The sequence below is a fragment of the Athene cunicularia genome (assembly GCF_003259725.1).
Source record: "Athene cunicularia isolate RWA chromosome 4 unlocalized genomic scaffold, athCun1 chr4_part1, whole genome shotgun sequence".
NCBI lineage: Eukaryota > Metazoa > Chordata > Aves > Strigiformes > Strigidae > Athene > Athene cunicularia.
The window spans coordinates 3,521,033-3,538,310 of NW_020799098.1; the positions used below are offsets into that span (position 1 = coordinate 3,521,033).

The 17,278-nt window shown below is 36.7% G+C and overlaps 1 protein-coding gene across 2 annotated transcripts in view; it reads left to right on the forward strand.

The window, feature by feature from the left end:
• The window catches only part of CTNNA2 (catenin alpha 2), a 494,091-nt gene that overhangs the window by 116,396 nt on the left and 360,417 nt on the right, over positions 1–17,278 (forward strand). For both annotated transcript variants that reach the window (XM_026846640.1, XM_026846641.1), the window contains 3 exons: positions 187–353; positions 4,406–4,525; positions 6,547–6,813. In XM_026846640.1, coding sequence (XP_026702441.1) covers positions 187–353; positions 4,406–4,525; positions 6,547–6,813 — 554 coding nt within the window. The remainder of the gene's footprint in view (positions 1–186; positions 354–4,405; positions 4,526–6,546; positions 6,814–17,278) is intronic.

The following is a 17,278-nucleotide window of genomic DNA, read 5'->3' on the forward strand; positions in this document are numbered from 1 at the left end:
TTTTTTTTTTTTTTTTTTTTTTTTTTTAAATTCTCCTGAACAATTCAGTATTTGGTAACTAAGCCATTATTTTTTTCCTAACAGCAGTTACTTTATTTAGTGAGTTGTTTATACTTTCAGGGGAAAAAAGTGCAAGTGTAAAACTTATCTTTAATTACCTTTTTTTTTTTTTTTTTTCAATTTTAGGAGAAACAATGCGAATCGCCTCTTCGGAGTTTGCTGATGACCCATGCTCCTCGGTGAAACGGGGCACCATGGTGCGGGCTGCTCGTGCCTTGCTTTCTGCTGTCACTCGCTTACTCATCCTGGCTGATATGGCTGATGTCATGAGGCTTCTGTCACATCTGAAAATTGTATGAATTTTTATTATTCTGTATTCTTTTTACGTGTTTTCTGTGTAGGAAAATAGGGAACCGATCAATAATGGGTTTCACTGTTCACATTCCTTACTCTAGTTCACTGTTTTTTCTTAAAGTGCTGGAACAACAAGTAGGAGATAACAGGTTTCTACATTATTCTTACTCATATTCTAATTTTCAGAAATTAATTTTTGTAGACGTAAAGTAGTAATTATCAGATGCCTTCAATGCCTGGACTAATACTGTTGTTAAGCAGCTCTCTGAACTGCATAGATGCATTTATTGAACTCACCTTGCCTGTTAGCCGGATGGTTTATTAACTCAGTACTTGTAGAGTATTGCTATCTTGTGGCAGAGTTTAGGTACTACAGTTGTTCTACTTCTTTTTTTGTCTCTGTACAATTTCTGGATGTACCAAAAGATTGAATCTTTAATTTGGAGTGAAACGTTAGTACAAGTGTAATCAGTCATCAAAGAGGAAAAATAGTATAAAGAGGACTTAAAGATTGCCAGATATTTTGGTATGGATTTGCACTCACTTTGGCTGCCACCATTAATGTTTTTGTACAGGAGTAGTAAACAGTTGAAATTGGGAATTTTTTTTTCTCTTTTCTTTTCTAATTATTGGACTATTTCACTTTTATTGCATAAATAAGTAAACACAAAACTCTGAAACAAAACGAAATTTCACAGAAAATCATATACAGAATATTTTAAGCCTTCAAAGTGCATGTGTGAATTTAGCAGAGGAGATGAACAGTTACTTGTTTTTAATAACAGTCCAGAAAGGATTTTTTAAAAATTATTTCTCTTTTTAACACTGTACAACAACGTTACATTCTGGAAAAAAAAAAAACCACAACAAAACACCAAACAAACCCAAACAATGAGAACCCTTCAACTTGCAAACTGTGCAGATAAACTGAATAGTTGGAAAACAGTTTTCATAATGAAAAAGGCAGATTTTTCTGCACAGATTCTAGGGAGCTCTGCTCTAATGAACAGAATGCTGCTCTCGTAATTGTCAGCATGTGGCTCTGATTTTGTGCAGTGTAAGCATTGTCTCCCTCGAATATACTTTTAATTTTTCCCCACTATAATGCTCCAGGCAACTGTAATTCAAATAATCCTTTACGAGCGATATTGAACACTTCAGTATTATAAACAACAGGTTTTTCTAAACATTATGATTAAAATTCAGATGCAAGGTCTTTCAGAGGTGATGAGAATTATTGTTCTCACATCTGAGATTTCATCCTTTTGTTACTGCAATGTACTCTGTTTTTTAAACCACAGATGTCCAATAGTGTAAGTGGGTGTATTTACTTACACAGCTCACAGCCTCGCCTTGCGAGGGCAGTGTACAGCAATGTGATTTGTAATCTCTCCATTTATCAGATGTTACTGTGAATCCTGTTTCCAACAAGCCACACATCTCTGGTTGGTTTTAGTAAAGTTCAACTTAAAAACCTTTTTTTTTTTTTTTTTTTTTTTTTTTTCCCCCCTCAGATTAAAAAGGATAATTTATATAATTTATTTCATATCATAGAATCTTAGAAGGGACCCTAAAAATTACCTAGTTCCAACCCCCCTGCCTTGGGCAGGGACACTTCCCACTAGACCAAGTTGTTCAAAAGCCCATCCAACCTGGCCTTGAACACTTCACAGAGATGTTTCTGAGGACTGACAGTGTAAATATTTTTATCTTACCGTTTTATAGAGCAAACTAAATTTAGATAAATGAAAATTAAATTACCCGGAAATAAAAGTCTCTGTATTTTACAAAATGGATGAAGGGAGAGCTTTTGTAATGACTCAGAGGTAACATTTGGAGACTGGTGTAAGTTAACCATAAAATTAATAAACTTAAATCATTCTGCATGTCAAAGTTATGAAGTCTGATTTATGCTGAAATGTACTGTAATCAGTTTTCACTGAAAGCATGTCAAAGGAGTGAGTTATGCTTCAGACTTCTTGGGAAATAATGCATTTTAATTAATGTTTTAGAGTGAATATATGCAGATTCTTTCTGGAAGGACACTTGGTCATTTCTTTCGGTTTTTCTTTTGCATTATTAAAATTAGTAATAGCACTTATGCAGTGAAGCTCCTGTAACACTCATAAAATAGCATATACTAATATAGTATGTAGTCACGCACATATAGAATTATGAGTCTATTGTAATTAATTATATACTAGTTAATCAGAGGAACACATCTGTACAGTTGAGGGGAGTCATGTTTTGTTGAGGTTAGAGAACTTGGTCCAACCTGAATTTGTGAAAGATATTATAATAAAAAAGGGGTTTGTGCTCATGTCCTTTCAAATACTTCTCATAACCAGTTTCCTCATTTTGAAATTTCATGGGTTTGAGCCCAGACTGACACGATAGATTATGATCAATATCTTTGGAAATATGATTATCCGAGTGGAATCTATGACAAATCCTCTAGCAATTTTATTTAATAGGAAGCTGGCAGGACTTACAAAAATGTTTATCAGGTTGTCATGCCTGTGCTTGGCATCGCAAACATGTTGAAGGTGATAGTTTCAGGTAGTTTGATATAAAAGCTTCTTGATCTGAAAAAAGATGTTCATATATTGCTGGGAATTCTGCAAGAACAAATTAGTTAATACAATGATGCTTTTGTAATTTTTATTAATGGTTAAGGCAAGGCAGATGGTTCAGCTTTAAAAATGGCTGCTCTTTTCAAGAGTAAAAGAGGTTATCAGATTCTGAATAATGGGTATCTTGCAACTCTCAGGCTTTTAAAATTTCCAACATAGCAGCTAAGTATTGGACATTTTCCAGTGGAAATGTATGGGTTTGCTACTCTACTGTCCTGTCGTTTGTAAATCTGTAGTAAGCAGGTAAAAGCTTAAAATACAAATATCCTCTTTTGCTGGTAGGCAAACGCAGACTAACGCAACTGATAAAAAGGCAGGTTCTGCACATAATCGTGCCTTTCTAAACTAATTAGTTGCCAGCTGCAGTGGAATTTATGGATTCCCAGTGGCATTCGGAGGGTGAGCTGCAAACTTCTGCTCTTGCTTAGGAGCATGTCCTCATCAGAATTAGCCATTTCTATTTGAGAGGAAAAAGAAGAAAAAAAGAAAGAAAAAGAGAAAGCTTATGCACGTGCGCATTGTCATGAATTGAAGCAATAGGTTTTAGAAAGAAGGATGAATAGAAGCTCTTCAGTTTTCCATCCTTTTCCTTGGAATTGCATTTTTTGTCTTGTGAGGGGGAGAAATACAACTTTGAATTTTTATCTAGTCACAGGAAAATTTCTTTATTGTATGAAAAGCCCCTTTTATCCCTCCAGATATTTTTTTTTCTTGCTCTACAGAAGGAAACTTTCACAATAGATTTGGTAGATTAACTTGTTGGTGTAACTGAGGTTTTATATATTTCCCTGTTAGCTACAGCATGACTGAGTAACTGCACGTATGTTTGGTAGATTCTTCTATCAGTTTTAAAGTAACTGAAAAAGGAAAGCTGAGAGCTGAGAAAAAAGAAAAAGAAAGAATAAACATATTCTAGGTTGAATCTATTGTTATTTGATTCATTTCACAAAGACACAGTGTTTTGGATATATCAGGGTAAATTTAAATCTTAATGGTAAATTTGAGTTTCCTTTTTAAATATTCTGGACAAGAAATAACAACTTCCCTTTGTTTTCCCATAAAGCCTGAACCACACGTTAAGAACATATTAATCTATTTTGTTTTAAAATCCACAGATATTAAACGTTCAATCTGATAAGTGTGAGTGTGGAAATGAATATAATTATGCCTTTTACATGAACTTTACATGATATCTAAGTACAGTAAATGGGAAGTAATGCAGAATGGCAATCAGAGAGCTTCTCTATTAAGAAACCTAATTAAAGTTAGTGGGACTATCATAGAGCTACGGCACAGTGATGGATGTAAAAGCTAAATTGGGTCCATGGAATAGAGAGTTTTGGGTAGAATAGTTACAGACTTTGTCAAAGAGTGCACCCGGACTAAAATGCTAACGCAGTTGATATATTATTTTTTAGGTAGAGGAAGCACTAGAAGCAGTGAAAAATGCAACAAATGAGCAAGATTTAGCAAATCGCTTTAAAGAATTTGGAAAAGAAATGGTAAAACTGAACTACGTAGCTGCTCGACGACAACAGGTAAGTACATTTTAAAGAAGTGGTTGAGAAAGTCTTGGTTCTAAAGATCTATTTTATGCCTAAGTCTGGTTTAAAATGTACAATAAGTAATTGCTGTGTCATGGCCTATAATTTAATCTCAATGATTTCTTTGAATGTGATGAAGTTTTTCAAAAATGCAATTTCTTTAAGAATATTTTCCAAGTGGCTTCAATTAATAACAGAATGAAGGGTGAAAAGGCAGGTGATTCGGGAGGTTAAGGATAGTTTTCATTTGTTGATTATTCCCATTTAATTCTAACCTATGCTAATTTGAGGTCACTGACAGCTGGTAAAGCACAAACTCTTTGGTAGTCTGGTATAATTCAAATTCAGGAAGAACAGAAATCTACTTTGTGTTTAAAATTATCATTATTACTTTTCAGATACTTTAAAAAAAAAAAAAAAGTACTTAATGCATTCATTACCAAGGCAGATGGAAAAAATACTAGAAAGTCAAGATAACGTGTTTTTTTGTTTTTTGTTTTTTTTTTTTTTATTTTGAGACAGTGCTGTCACTGTGGAGTTACATAAGGTCTCTTCAATTTTGACTGTATTTGAATATCACCAGTCATTTTGTGGTGTAGTCTCTGTATAGCACAGCACACCAGATTTAGAAGCTGGCTTTCCAAATTTGTCCTTCTGTTTCTTTATTTTCTGCATTACAGTAATCACAATTTACTTCTGTATCACTATTGTATATTTTTTTAATGAAATATAACATTTCCAGAGTATACCGAAATTAAAACCATTAAAAATGTAATGTCTAGTCACTATGTGAACACTAATATTCCATATATTCAGACACTTCCCTTGTGGAAATATAACTACAAATATGGGAAAAAGAGAAAAATGTGAAAGCTAATGAAGATATATGGTTCGTACTGGAGATATGAAAAGATAACAGAAAATCTAAGTTGTAAACTTTTAAAAAAAATTCTTTTTAAGGTGCATTTAAATAATGCCAGTAAGGTTTCCTGTATATCTGGAAAATCTTGACAGCGTTAGAACTGGCTACTTAGATGTTAATACATTTTCCTTTAATTTCTTCCGTTCGTAGCCTGATAAAGTTGTAGGAACTTAATTCTCTCTGAAAACTCTTATCTGTCGGTCATGTGTGAATGAAAATAGTCAATGGGTAGGAAATTTAAATACAGATTATCTGAGTTATTTTTTATTTTTTGCCATAGATCTATGTGTGAACATAAGTAAACTCTTCAGCTCTCCAGACTTCTTTGCCCATAGTTTTAAAATGGAATAATAATAGTAATAATGTTGGGGTTTTTTTTTTATTTCTTATGAATATTGTTAGGGCTACTTTACCTAATATATGACATGCTCTCATGGACAGTGTGATATATCCTATAATTAAATAAATTCATGGTTTATATGACAATAATGCAGTATCGTTCTGGAAACATACAGTGTCTGATGCTTGTTGTCACGGGAAACAAAAATGTGTGTCACTGAAACAAACACTACATGATATGAGGAATAGAGCAAAATATGAGGGAAAGGCTGAAAATAATGAGGGATATATTTATTAGGTCTTTAAGAACTAAAAGCCTATCCATCAATGTAATATTTTTAATTTGTTTTGTTCAAAAGTCTACCTTATGATCATTCTGTAAAGGACGTAGGTGTAGGTGTACAAAATATGCTGCACTCACATTGCCTTTATGGAATCAGCAGACCGAATCCAGACAATCAATAAGAGTAATTTTGAATGTTGTATATAAATTTTCTGGAAGCTTTTTTGAATAAGGGAAGCATATAGACTCTGATTAGGAGATATTGTGAGCAGAATGTAACACGCAGAAGGAATGGACTTTCTTGGGCAGGAGGGAGATTTCTTTTTGTGATATATGGTAGATTCCGTCATTGATTCCGTTTCTGCAAAATCACTGGGCAGTATTTATGCGTGGATGCTTAAGCTGTAGGCACACCATTCTAACATGAGCACTGTCATTTACAACTATAAAAATGGTGTGGTTTTTGTATAGGAACTGAAAGATCCTCACTGCCGGGACGAAATGGCTGCAGCTCGAGGTGCCCTGAAGAAGAATGCCACAATGTTGTATACTGCATCCCAAGCATTTCTCCGTCACCCTGACGTTGCAGCCACTCGGGCCAACAGAGACTACGTCTTCAAGCAAGTGCAAGAAGCAATTGCTGGTATCTCCAATGCTGCCCAGGCCACCTCACCCACTGATGAGAACAAGGGGCACACTGGCATAGGAGAGCTTGCTGCTGCATTAAATGAATTTGATGTAAGTATCAGAAGCGTGTGGAAAATGAAGTGCTTCTCCATGCAGTCTACAGTGCTTTTAACCAAGTTGGGTCTTGAACAGGACTCAGATTTCCCTTTCCATTCAGGTCCCTTTCCTCAGACTGCAGAGCCAAAGTATAATTCTGAATGAGGAACAGTTGCTTGCTGCTAATAGACTTGAATTATAAGGAGTTATTTGTGCTCATAGGCTGTTGCTGTCACAGAGAGAAAGAAGGCCTCTCTTGCCCTATTGTCCTTGAAAAGTCTAGCTACATAGCTCTAAATAATACAAAGTCTGATTAATCTGGCATTTTAGTTCTGTGACCAAGATCTGTGATTTGTTGAACAGTAAAATCACATTTGTCTGGCAAGTCAGGAAGTCAAAACAATAAAATAAAGATGGTGATGGAGCTAAGCACCCTGGAAACATTGACATTCAACTCGAGTCATTAATTATGTTAATCAAAGATACGGAAAAAGCGTCCTTCAAACACAGTTGATTCCAGTCACTTCACCTGCAGGCAAAGTGCTGTAGCCTCTATTCCAGTAATAGCTACATTTATGCTTAAGCAGTTTTCTTAACAGTTAGTTGTTTAACTGTTAATTTAATTGCCAGTCCTGTCTTATGATTTTTCCCCCTCTCACACTTGACGACTGTTCTTTAGAAAGTGAAAAAAAGAAAATTGCTGACAGTATCTGAAAATATTTTCCTCTTTCATTCTAACTTTGGATAAGGTTTTGTCTAAATTATTGTTAGGGAATGGTGTCCTTTTCACTTTGATTAATACACAAGGTTCCAATACAAACATCTGTCAGTCAGGAGTTACTCCATCTGCTGCATTTAGGGCTGAAAGTGGAGCTGTAGAGCAGGTGGTTCATCTCGTGTCGTGTTGGAGTGGGATTGTCTTCTGCACCAATGGATGACTGTCACTGGGTGTACTTTGGAGATGGTAGCAGAAAGGGTAAATATGGTATAAAGGGAAGCTCCAGGACTGAGTAAGATATTAAAAAAAGGCAGACAATGAGTATACAAATAGTAGCAAAGGGGAAGTAGGGTTAGAGGTGAAAACATGACTGCTGAAAATGTGTGGACAGGTGTAGGAAGAGACAATCAGAGAGGGTAAAACCATTCAGAACTACTGCAGGACCCAGAAGTTGACTCCAGTACCATCACGCTTTTCAAGTGAATGAAACAGTGCTGCCTGCGTTGACTCTATTGATATTTTAAAAATTTTAAAAAAATTAAAATATATATATCTAGACTTAGTGCTTTTATTTTTGTAAAATTATTGTGGGTCAAGATGTAAGGGATTCTGCATGGTTTTCAGAGCCCTCTCAGCTCACAGGTCCCATATGGGTAAGAAGCTGAAAATAATATCCCTGTTTGATCTGCTTGTACTCTGGCTTTTGTGTGGGACTCTGCGTGTTGTGGACAGCAGAGGTTTGACAAACAGTAACAGAAAACATGTGACTTCTCAGTCCCAAACTGATGATGCTGCTGCTCTCTGGAAAAGGCTGATGTTCAGTGCAAAGAGAGTTGTTGTGCTTAGTGCAAGTAAATTTAGTGAAGACTACGAGAGACATCTGACATTGTCCATTGACTCTTTGTGAGAATATTTGTTCATCATTTTCTCCTCAGGTAAAGTCTTTTCTTCTTTATGAGATGTTGTAGGCATCAGGAATGTGTTTGTGAGATGTATATCCATACTATTGTGTTCTACTCAGAGTTAATTGTGGAAAAACCGTCTTTTGGGACATTTTTCTCTTTCTAGCGCTAAGAAACTAAATGAAAACTTTATCCTCTGACTGAGGATACAAAGATGGAAACTACTCCTTTATCTGCTATCCAATCGTATTTCCTGTTGTGCCTCATTGCCTAGCTGTTGAATGAGATTTATTCACACCTAATTTTGAAACAGAGACAACATTCCCTAAACTCCAGGCAAAGCTGAAATTTATAACTGCCGTGGTGGGATGATTGTGAATCTACCCTTATGTTTTACAAGCAAGAAAGGAAGAAGAATTACCAGGCTAGTGAAACTATGTCATGAGTAAAAAGATGGTAGAGAAAAAGGTTTGATTTTTATGCTGGCAATATATTACTTCAGGAAGGGAAAGGCAATTTATATTTTCTAGTGAAAATAATTTTACAGTATACTTATTTTACAGACATATTGATTGAGATTAATTTCTGTTTGGTATGAAGTGCATGTTAAACCTTGTATTATATGACAAGATAATTCTATATTGCAAATAATCTACAGTTTTTTCCATAGTATTTAACACTTACCAGCCTTCTTGATTTCAGGATCAGCATTCTACATCTTAATGATTCAAATAACTGCAGTGTAAATAATATGAATACTTTCTCAATCAAGATATCATCACAAGAAATACAAATAATTATTTACCTATTTTAAGCACTTCAGCTATTCTCTTTAAATAGGTGTCATGTCAATTGGCATACTCTATGCAATGGTGATTTGTGGTATAAAGTTACCTGTGAGTTATTAGCAGCAAAGTTTTGACAAGAGCTGTTGCTTCTCGGACAAAATTTCAGTAGAAATGAGGCGAGTTCATGAATCTGTTTCTTCTTAGATTTGCTGCTTTAAAGTACTGTTTGAAGTTGATTGATTACAATAACACATATTTAATGCCTCCATTTTTTCCTTTAACTTAAATGCTCTTGCTTTAATTTTTATATCATGTAAATTCAGTTATTCCTGGTTTAATTAGTAATTTTTCAGTAACGTTTGGTATATATTTTATGCTCATTAAATATTTCTGGGTTCTTACTGCAATTAAGGGGTACCTTTTACCTCTCCTCATGACACGCCAACATTTATTTAATTTATAATACATAGAGAAGTTTGTTGAGAACTTATTGTGAATTCTGAAAATATTCTGGTTTCACTCACAAAATGGTAGTTTTGGTCTGGTAAGGTCTCAGACATTCTGATTATCAAGGGACTACTGTGTTGTCACATGTTGAGCAATGTGGGATTGATTCATCCAGTACCTCTGTGTTCCCCCCATAGCCATCATGATGTGTACCAGAGACAGGACCTACTGTTTTGCCAATTATGAGGCCTAGCATAAAGGACCCAGCCAGCATCAAGATGAACCAATAACCAGATTGTATTTGACACAAAAGGGTCAGGACATGGGTGAGCACTGGGGGTACAAACAAGTCAATCAGGTTATACATAATCGACATCAACCCCAATGATCCCAACAACACCACCGCACAGCCAACAATGGGTGGGATAAACAGTGAAATGCAGTCTCCCATAGAAGGGATGGGAGACAACCATGTCAACCAGCCAAACACATCAGACCAAGGAAGCCCCATCATGAATCCCTACAGAGCCCACGTTTACAAAAGCCAGAGCTGAGTGGAGCCCAGTCCCAGGGAGGCAGGAGGTCCTTCCCCAGCAGGGAACTCTGCACAGGACACCCACCTCACACACAGACACTGCTCTCTCCCTGCCAGGGGTCCCAGCTTTGATCCCTCAGTGGGACACCTGACCTTGGGTTACTCACTGCAGACACCTGGGGCTCGTTCACCCAATGGCTCTGTCTGCAAGGCCGCCGCACCCTGGGGGGAAGCCTAAAGGGAAACTCACCCCCCTTTGGGAAGGGCTGTGGGGATCACCCAGATGTCAGCCTTAACTGGGGCTTGGGGTTCAAACCCCAGCGTTTCACCTACACATCAAACTGAAGTGCAGTGGGAAGGTAGCTAAAAGGGTAGTAGAGTGCAAAGAAATGTAACGAGAAAGATGAGGTTATCTGTGCTAGATGAAAGCCTAGGTGAAGCTAGATGGCATCTACACCCCAATGTGGGGCTGGCAACTGCAAAGAGGTAAAAGTATCTGTCGATGTGGACATAAAAATGTATTTATATGTGGATATAAAGTGATGGGATAAATAGATTCAGAGTGGCTGTCTACTACAGCAAGGGCGGCGGATAGGTGGGGGACACATTCTGCATGAAGGGACAGAGAAAGGGCAGTGACAGGCAAAAATAGTATTTATAGGCACTGGGGATCTCTGCTGAGTGGGTGAGTGCCTCCTTTCAGAATATGGACTGAGATTGTGATGTCTTAGTTTCTAGAATTGTGGCTGTGCCAGTGGGATATGCTGACAACACTGTAGAAGTGCGAACCACTGCAGAAATTCAAATTCCACAGGTTTCAAACAGGGCACCCTAAAATACTTAACATTTTAAACAATTCTAAATATTTTTCTTTAGATTTTGTTATGAAAAGTGAGGTAACCATTCTTGCACAGGACTGAGAGTAGGTTTTGTAAATATAAAAACGTTTACTATGCATTTAGCACAGAACTATTTCTGTGTTTGGAACAAGACTAAGATTGTCTACGATAAATTAGGAGTAAATGCTAAAATAAATTAATAAAGCCTGTGACTTAGAAAGGTGGGACAAGATATATCTAAAGGAAGAAAGGACCAAAAAACCTGCTTTCCCATGATGCTAAAAGCAGGTAGCTCTTGTCTTTTGTATTGCTCCAGAAAGAAAACATCACAACTGATGAACCTGCTTAGCTGACTTTCTCCTTGAGATTTTTGTTTGTGTGCGTTTATATAATAAATTGGCAAGTTCTGTATCTATCAATGGAAGGAAATGGCACTGTATTTGTTAAAATGTATATATAGTCTTAGCTTTTTAATACATGTTAATGCAAACAGAAACACTCTATACTTGATGCTATTTTAAGTGATTTATTGTTTTTCTGTGTGTGCACCCATGCCTCTGCCTTTAAAGGTGTTTACCAGCAGTGGTGATCCACGTTACAGCCTGAATATTTGTGCCTGCGAATCATCCCTTTACTCTCCAGTTTCAAAATTGTGTGGAGTCTTGAATGAATATGAAAATTATTTAGTTTATGAAGGAATTGGTCTGGTTGAGAACTGAAAGAGGTGGTTAAAATTAGTTTTGGTACATGAGGTGTTTCTGTGTTTGGGATAGGTACTGAAAACGTACCATTTTTAGTTATGGGAAGGATTTGAACAGAAAAATTCCAGGAAGAGTCACTCAATCTTCTTGAAAAGTGCAAGTCTACCATTGGGGAGAAGACTATATTTTATGAGAACAAAAGTGTCTGATGACACTGGTCATTGTCCTCCAGGCTGTAAGATGAAGTTCATGCTTAATAAATGGATTCTCATAGCATATTTCTCAAAGATATTAATAATCCTTTGAGAATATTTTGCAGGGCTAGTGAACGCAGTGCTCCTTAAATGAAGTGTAAGATCTAATAAACATGTAATAAGGGGAAAAATATTACATAAAAACTGAAAAGACAAAGTACTTGTGTACCACAATAACAAAGGGCACTCTTTTTCCTAATAAAATTAACAGCAGTCAAAATGTGACATAAAGGTAGCAGACAGAAGAGATGCTGTATCAAGTGACTGCCTTTAAAATGTTGCTTTTTGAACAAATAACTCTGTTAGAAATTCAGCCTGAGAATGGATTTCACGGCATATTTATGGAATCTCAGTTTCCCTGTGATTATGTTCTTCTGAGGAGTGGTTTGTGATGCTAGAGATAAAAGAACAAAAAGCTACAAAATAGGAATTGAAACGTGCTTGTTTCAGTATCAAAATCAAAAGAAGCAGTTGCAAAAATATCACTGCACATAGCAATTTGAAACCAGACTTGTCGAGCTCCAATGTCTAGGGAAGCGCAGACAAATGGATGTTTCGGTACAGTAGCAGTTATATACCGAATTTAAATAGGAATGCCTGTGTTAGTGTGCACCAGAGAAAGCGTGTTGCAAATTCAGATAACTTTGTATATGACTTTGAAATACAGCTTTTTTTTTTTTTTTTTTTTTTTTTTTTTCCCCCCCTTAAGGTACAGCTGAAGTGGCTTTTAAACTGGAATGGTGTCCAGTTAATCATTTCACCTGTGAAGGCAGTAGGGCTGCATCCCCCTGACTGGGGAAAAATCAGAAACTGGTCATCCTTTGACTATTAAGAAAAAAATGAACCACAGCACAATGTTGTATTTTCCAGTATAACTAAAAACTTCACTGGTTGCAGAAAAATATATTTGAGGATGCTGAACTGACCATTCAAGAGGGGAAGAAGCAGGGTAAATTCTCAGGGTCCTGATGATGCTGAGGGGCTGAACAAGCCTTTTCTTCTATGTTATTGCTGCAAGTTCCTGTGCACAACAACCCCTTCTGTGTGCTACTTTTTTTTGTTTGTTTTTCTTGGTTGTTTTTTTTGTTTGTTTGTTTTGGTTTGGTTTATTTTTCCCCTCCGAATTTTCCTTGCAGAACAGGAGTAATTTAGCAGCAAGAAACTAAATCTGGGTTTAGATCAAGGGTGAATTCAGGCTAAATATAAGGAAGAAATATTTCACAATGAGGCAGGTGAGGCCCTGGCACAGGCTGCCCAGAGAAGCTGTGGCTGCCCCCTCCCTGGAAGGGTTCAAGGCCAGGTTGGACGGGGCTTTGGGCAACCTGGGCTAGTGGAAGGTGGCCCTGCCCGGGGCAGGGGGGTGGGAACTAGATGACCTTTAAAGGTCCCTCCCAACCCAACCCAGTCTGTGATTCTATGATTCTAAATTGTTTTAATCATCCATTTCAGAAGTTAATTCCATTTTTAATCTTAGTAGTTGGGTTTATCACGTATTATGGTTATTATTTTATCTGTGCTTGTGCATGTGTGGAAATATATATATATATATATATAAAATTATGCAAATGTAAGCTCCAGAATACAAGGGACAGCACTGGAAATGGCAAGATTTTTGATATAAAACGAGTAGCAGAAATGTGGCCTCTGTAAAGGGAAGCACCCTTGCTTACTATAGTTAGGATGTTAGATTCATTCACCTGTAGCAGTGAGAATGTTGCTGCTGATTTGAATGTTCTGTATTAGAGCACCATCTAGTGGGTTTTGTGATTTTTTTTTTATTTATTTATTTATATATTGGTTTCCCCCCTGAAATGCTCCTGTGTAGTAAATTAGTATTGTGGAAAGATTTAGATATCAAAAATACTGTTTGAAAGTTTAAGCGTCCCACATGGCGACCACTTTATTTGATGGTAGGAAGAGTAGTGTGTGCCAACATACCAAGTGCTTTGTGTGTTTTCTTGTCTATACATTTACCTGTTTGTAGTAGGACAGTAACCAGTTTATTTGGAAAGAAGTTTTTTTTAGTGAATCCTCATCCAAACAAATTTGTTAAGAGATAGAAGAAACACACGAAGGAAGCATATTAAAAAAAAAAAAAACAAAACAAAACCAAACGAACAAAAAAAAACCACAAAAAAAACCAAAAAACCAAACCAACAAACCAAAAAAACAACCAAAACCCTCATCAACATTTCTATTAATAAAAATGTTTTCTGTAGTAATGCAATTATTCCAGTGTTGTTCAATTTATTACAGGTTGATGATTTCATCCTTAATAATAAGTATGAATAACTGAACTGTTAAATCAAAAATATATTAACATTTTGGTCAGGTTGCATATAATGGCTCAAAAATAACACTAAGTGACACTTTCCAGTTAGACTGCCATTGGCACTGTTTTGAGTAGGCTTATTTAGCACCTCTGAGCTGCTTATATAACTCATGTATGTGATAAGTCAACACCACCAGTACTTCAGGGAAACAATATCTCCATTTACAGTGAGAGAACAGAGTCAGGAGAGGACTTCAGGGGGCTCTGGAGGTGGGGGCTGTTGCTACTCTGTCTGTTCTTGGCTGTGTGTGCTTCTACCTGAGTGTGATATTCATCGAACTACTATGAATTTAGTCATCCTGCTATTCCAGAAGAAAAGATACTCACTTGTTTCTCTGATTTAGTTGTCTCATCTTCCAAAACATCAAACCGGCTCCTCGAATCCTGCAGTGTGGCATTGTGCTGTCACACTGTTTTCTTCAAATTCTAGCTGTATGGTGTGCCTGTGAAACGCAGCATCGTGATGGGTAAAAACATTTGATTTATTGCTAACCAGGAACTAAACAGCCTTGTTAGCGCTTCGGGGGGCACTGACATATGTACATAAACCAAACCTCTGAGCACGCTGCGTTTGTTTTCACAGTAGTGCAGGCGCTTCTGACAAAGGGATACATGGAACGCTCTTATTTATACACTCCTGTCTCCCAGGTTGTTCAGAAGAACTGGCTCCCTCGGTATATTAGTGCTGCTTTTTACACAAAGGCGGTTTTTCACCGTGTCTTGTGGTTGTGACATTATTTTTCTAAGATATCTATCAATTTGATATTTTAGGCGCATTTGTCACTGTGGTTTGCTTCTGACATATTGTTCACTTCGCAGTGGCATTTGCCTCAAAAATGGTATTTTCGTTGTGCTAAATCACTGAGAAGCATGTGAGGTGAGGAAATGGTCTCTGCCCTGAAGGTTTTACATTCTAAATAGATGAATTAATAACATGTAAAAAGAGAAATAGAGGAAAGAAGGTATCATTTGTCCAGGGTCACACAGCAGATTTATAGAATGATAGAACATCAGGTTGGAAGGGACCTGAAGGATCTTCTGGTCCAACCTTGTAGTACAAGAATCAATAAAGGATGCACAGAGCCCTAAATTCAAATTGTCTCTTGTACTGTCCTGTGCTGCCTACCGTGGCACATAATGTATCACTTGACTTTACTGGGATTGTCTTAGATGTAAAATTTTGTAAAAATATGCTATATGGAAGTCTGTTAATTGAACAATATTTCTCTTCTATCTGGGTAATTCCTCCACTTGCAGAGCCCCAGCAAGACATTGATAGGATGACAGCAGCTGCTTTATCAGTTTTATGTTACTACATTGTCTTGAATACTTTGCAAACTTTACATTTGTCTTTTTTTTTTTTTTCCTTGATAGCATCTCTTATTAGATTCACAACTGTATTATTATACCCACAAAGATGCTTTTCCTGTCTTTGTGAGTCTGAAAAATCAATTCAACTTTCCTTCCTTCCACAGCCCCACAGAAAAACATGTGTTGCTGGTTGTGGTTTTTTTAGTATTGGTTTGGGTTTTGTGTGTGTGTGTAATTTTTTTTTTTTTTCCCCTCCAAATTGGTGCTTTTAAAATGTTTCTTTTCTCAGATAAGGTTGTTACCCATTAGAACAGAACAAGTTGTACTGGACTTATTTTATATGATTTGATAGTTTCTTTAAAAATTCAGTTTTACTCCATTACAAGAGAAAATAACTTTTAATTGAGGGTTTTGTGTGTTTTGAAGAACAGAGCACAGTAAATTGTATAAAGAGCCTGACATAGGCCATCATTGCTCTCATCATCATTTTGCACAATAGAAAAGTTAAAGAAGTACAAGGAAAAGTTGAATTTCTTCTTGTTCTCTCAGTCAGAGGTTGTGTGGGAGGTAATAGAGTGGGTGTCTGTCCAAAAATGTTATTTGTCACAATTTTATTGCAAGTGATAGCAGAGCTATAATTTAAGAATCTCTTTGTTACCAGCTCTGAGGTGCTGTGGTTTCATTAAATTGTGTTTTTCACGTACTTTTTTTCAAGTGAGCACTATCAAAGTTTATGAATCTATCTGACTTAAGAATTAATTTTATGTTGGCTGATTTTCAGCTTTTTCAGAACTGGAACGTCTTTTATCTCTCCAGCCCCCCAGTCATTACCATTACTTATGTGTTTAAAAGGAAAAAAAGCTGTGCTTCTGAAGAAGCTGCTGAAATTTCCTTAAGACTCTCTACTTGCAGAAACCAGTAGATGAGCAGATTTTTCATGAACAATAAGGCAATGCACATAATAAGGTTTTGCAAGATCACATGCTTAGTTTGGAAAACACTGACAGTGATACTGTAATCATATTTTTTTTTTTTCAGTTACAAATTTGCTTTAAAAGATCAATTTGATTTCTTGTTTTGGTTTGATTTACTCTATTTCTAATAAAAACTGTGATAATAAAATGTATTCGTGTAGGGTATGTGGCTGTTTTCAGTATTTTTAGTTGAAGTGTGAATAATTTGTCTGATACTTTAAATTTCAGAAGTGATGCCCTATAGTTTATTAGTGTTCATGACAGTTTATTCCTGTTTAGCAAGATAAAGATGGCTTATAGTACTAAATAGTATGAAGGGGTCTATTTTCTGGAAGTTTTTATTATTTATGAAAACGCCCATATATATATATAAGAAGGGCCACATATAAGAAGGGTCAGAAGGATGATCTGGGAAATTACAGGCCTGTCAGCTTGACTTCAGTGCCCGGGAAGCTGATGAAGCCGCTCATCCCCAGTCCCATCATACAGCACACGTGGGACAACCAGACGCTCAGGCCCAGTCAGCATGGGTTGATGAAAGGCAGGTCCTGCCTGACAAACCTGATCTCCTCCTACGACAGGGCGACCTGCTTGTTGATGAGGGAAAGGCTGTGGATGTTGTCTACCTTGACTTCAGTCAGGCCTTTGACACCGTTTCCCACAGCATTCTCCTGGTGAA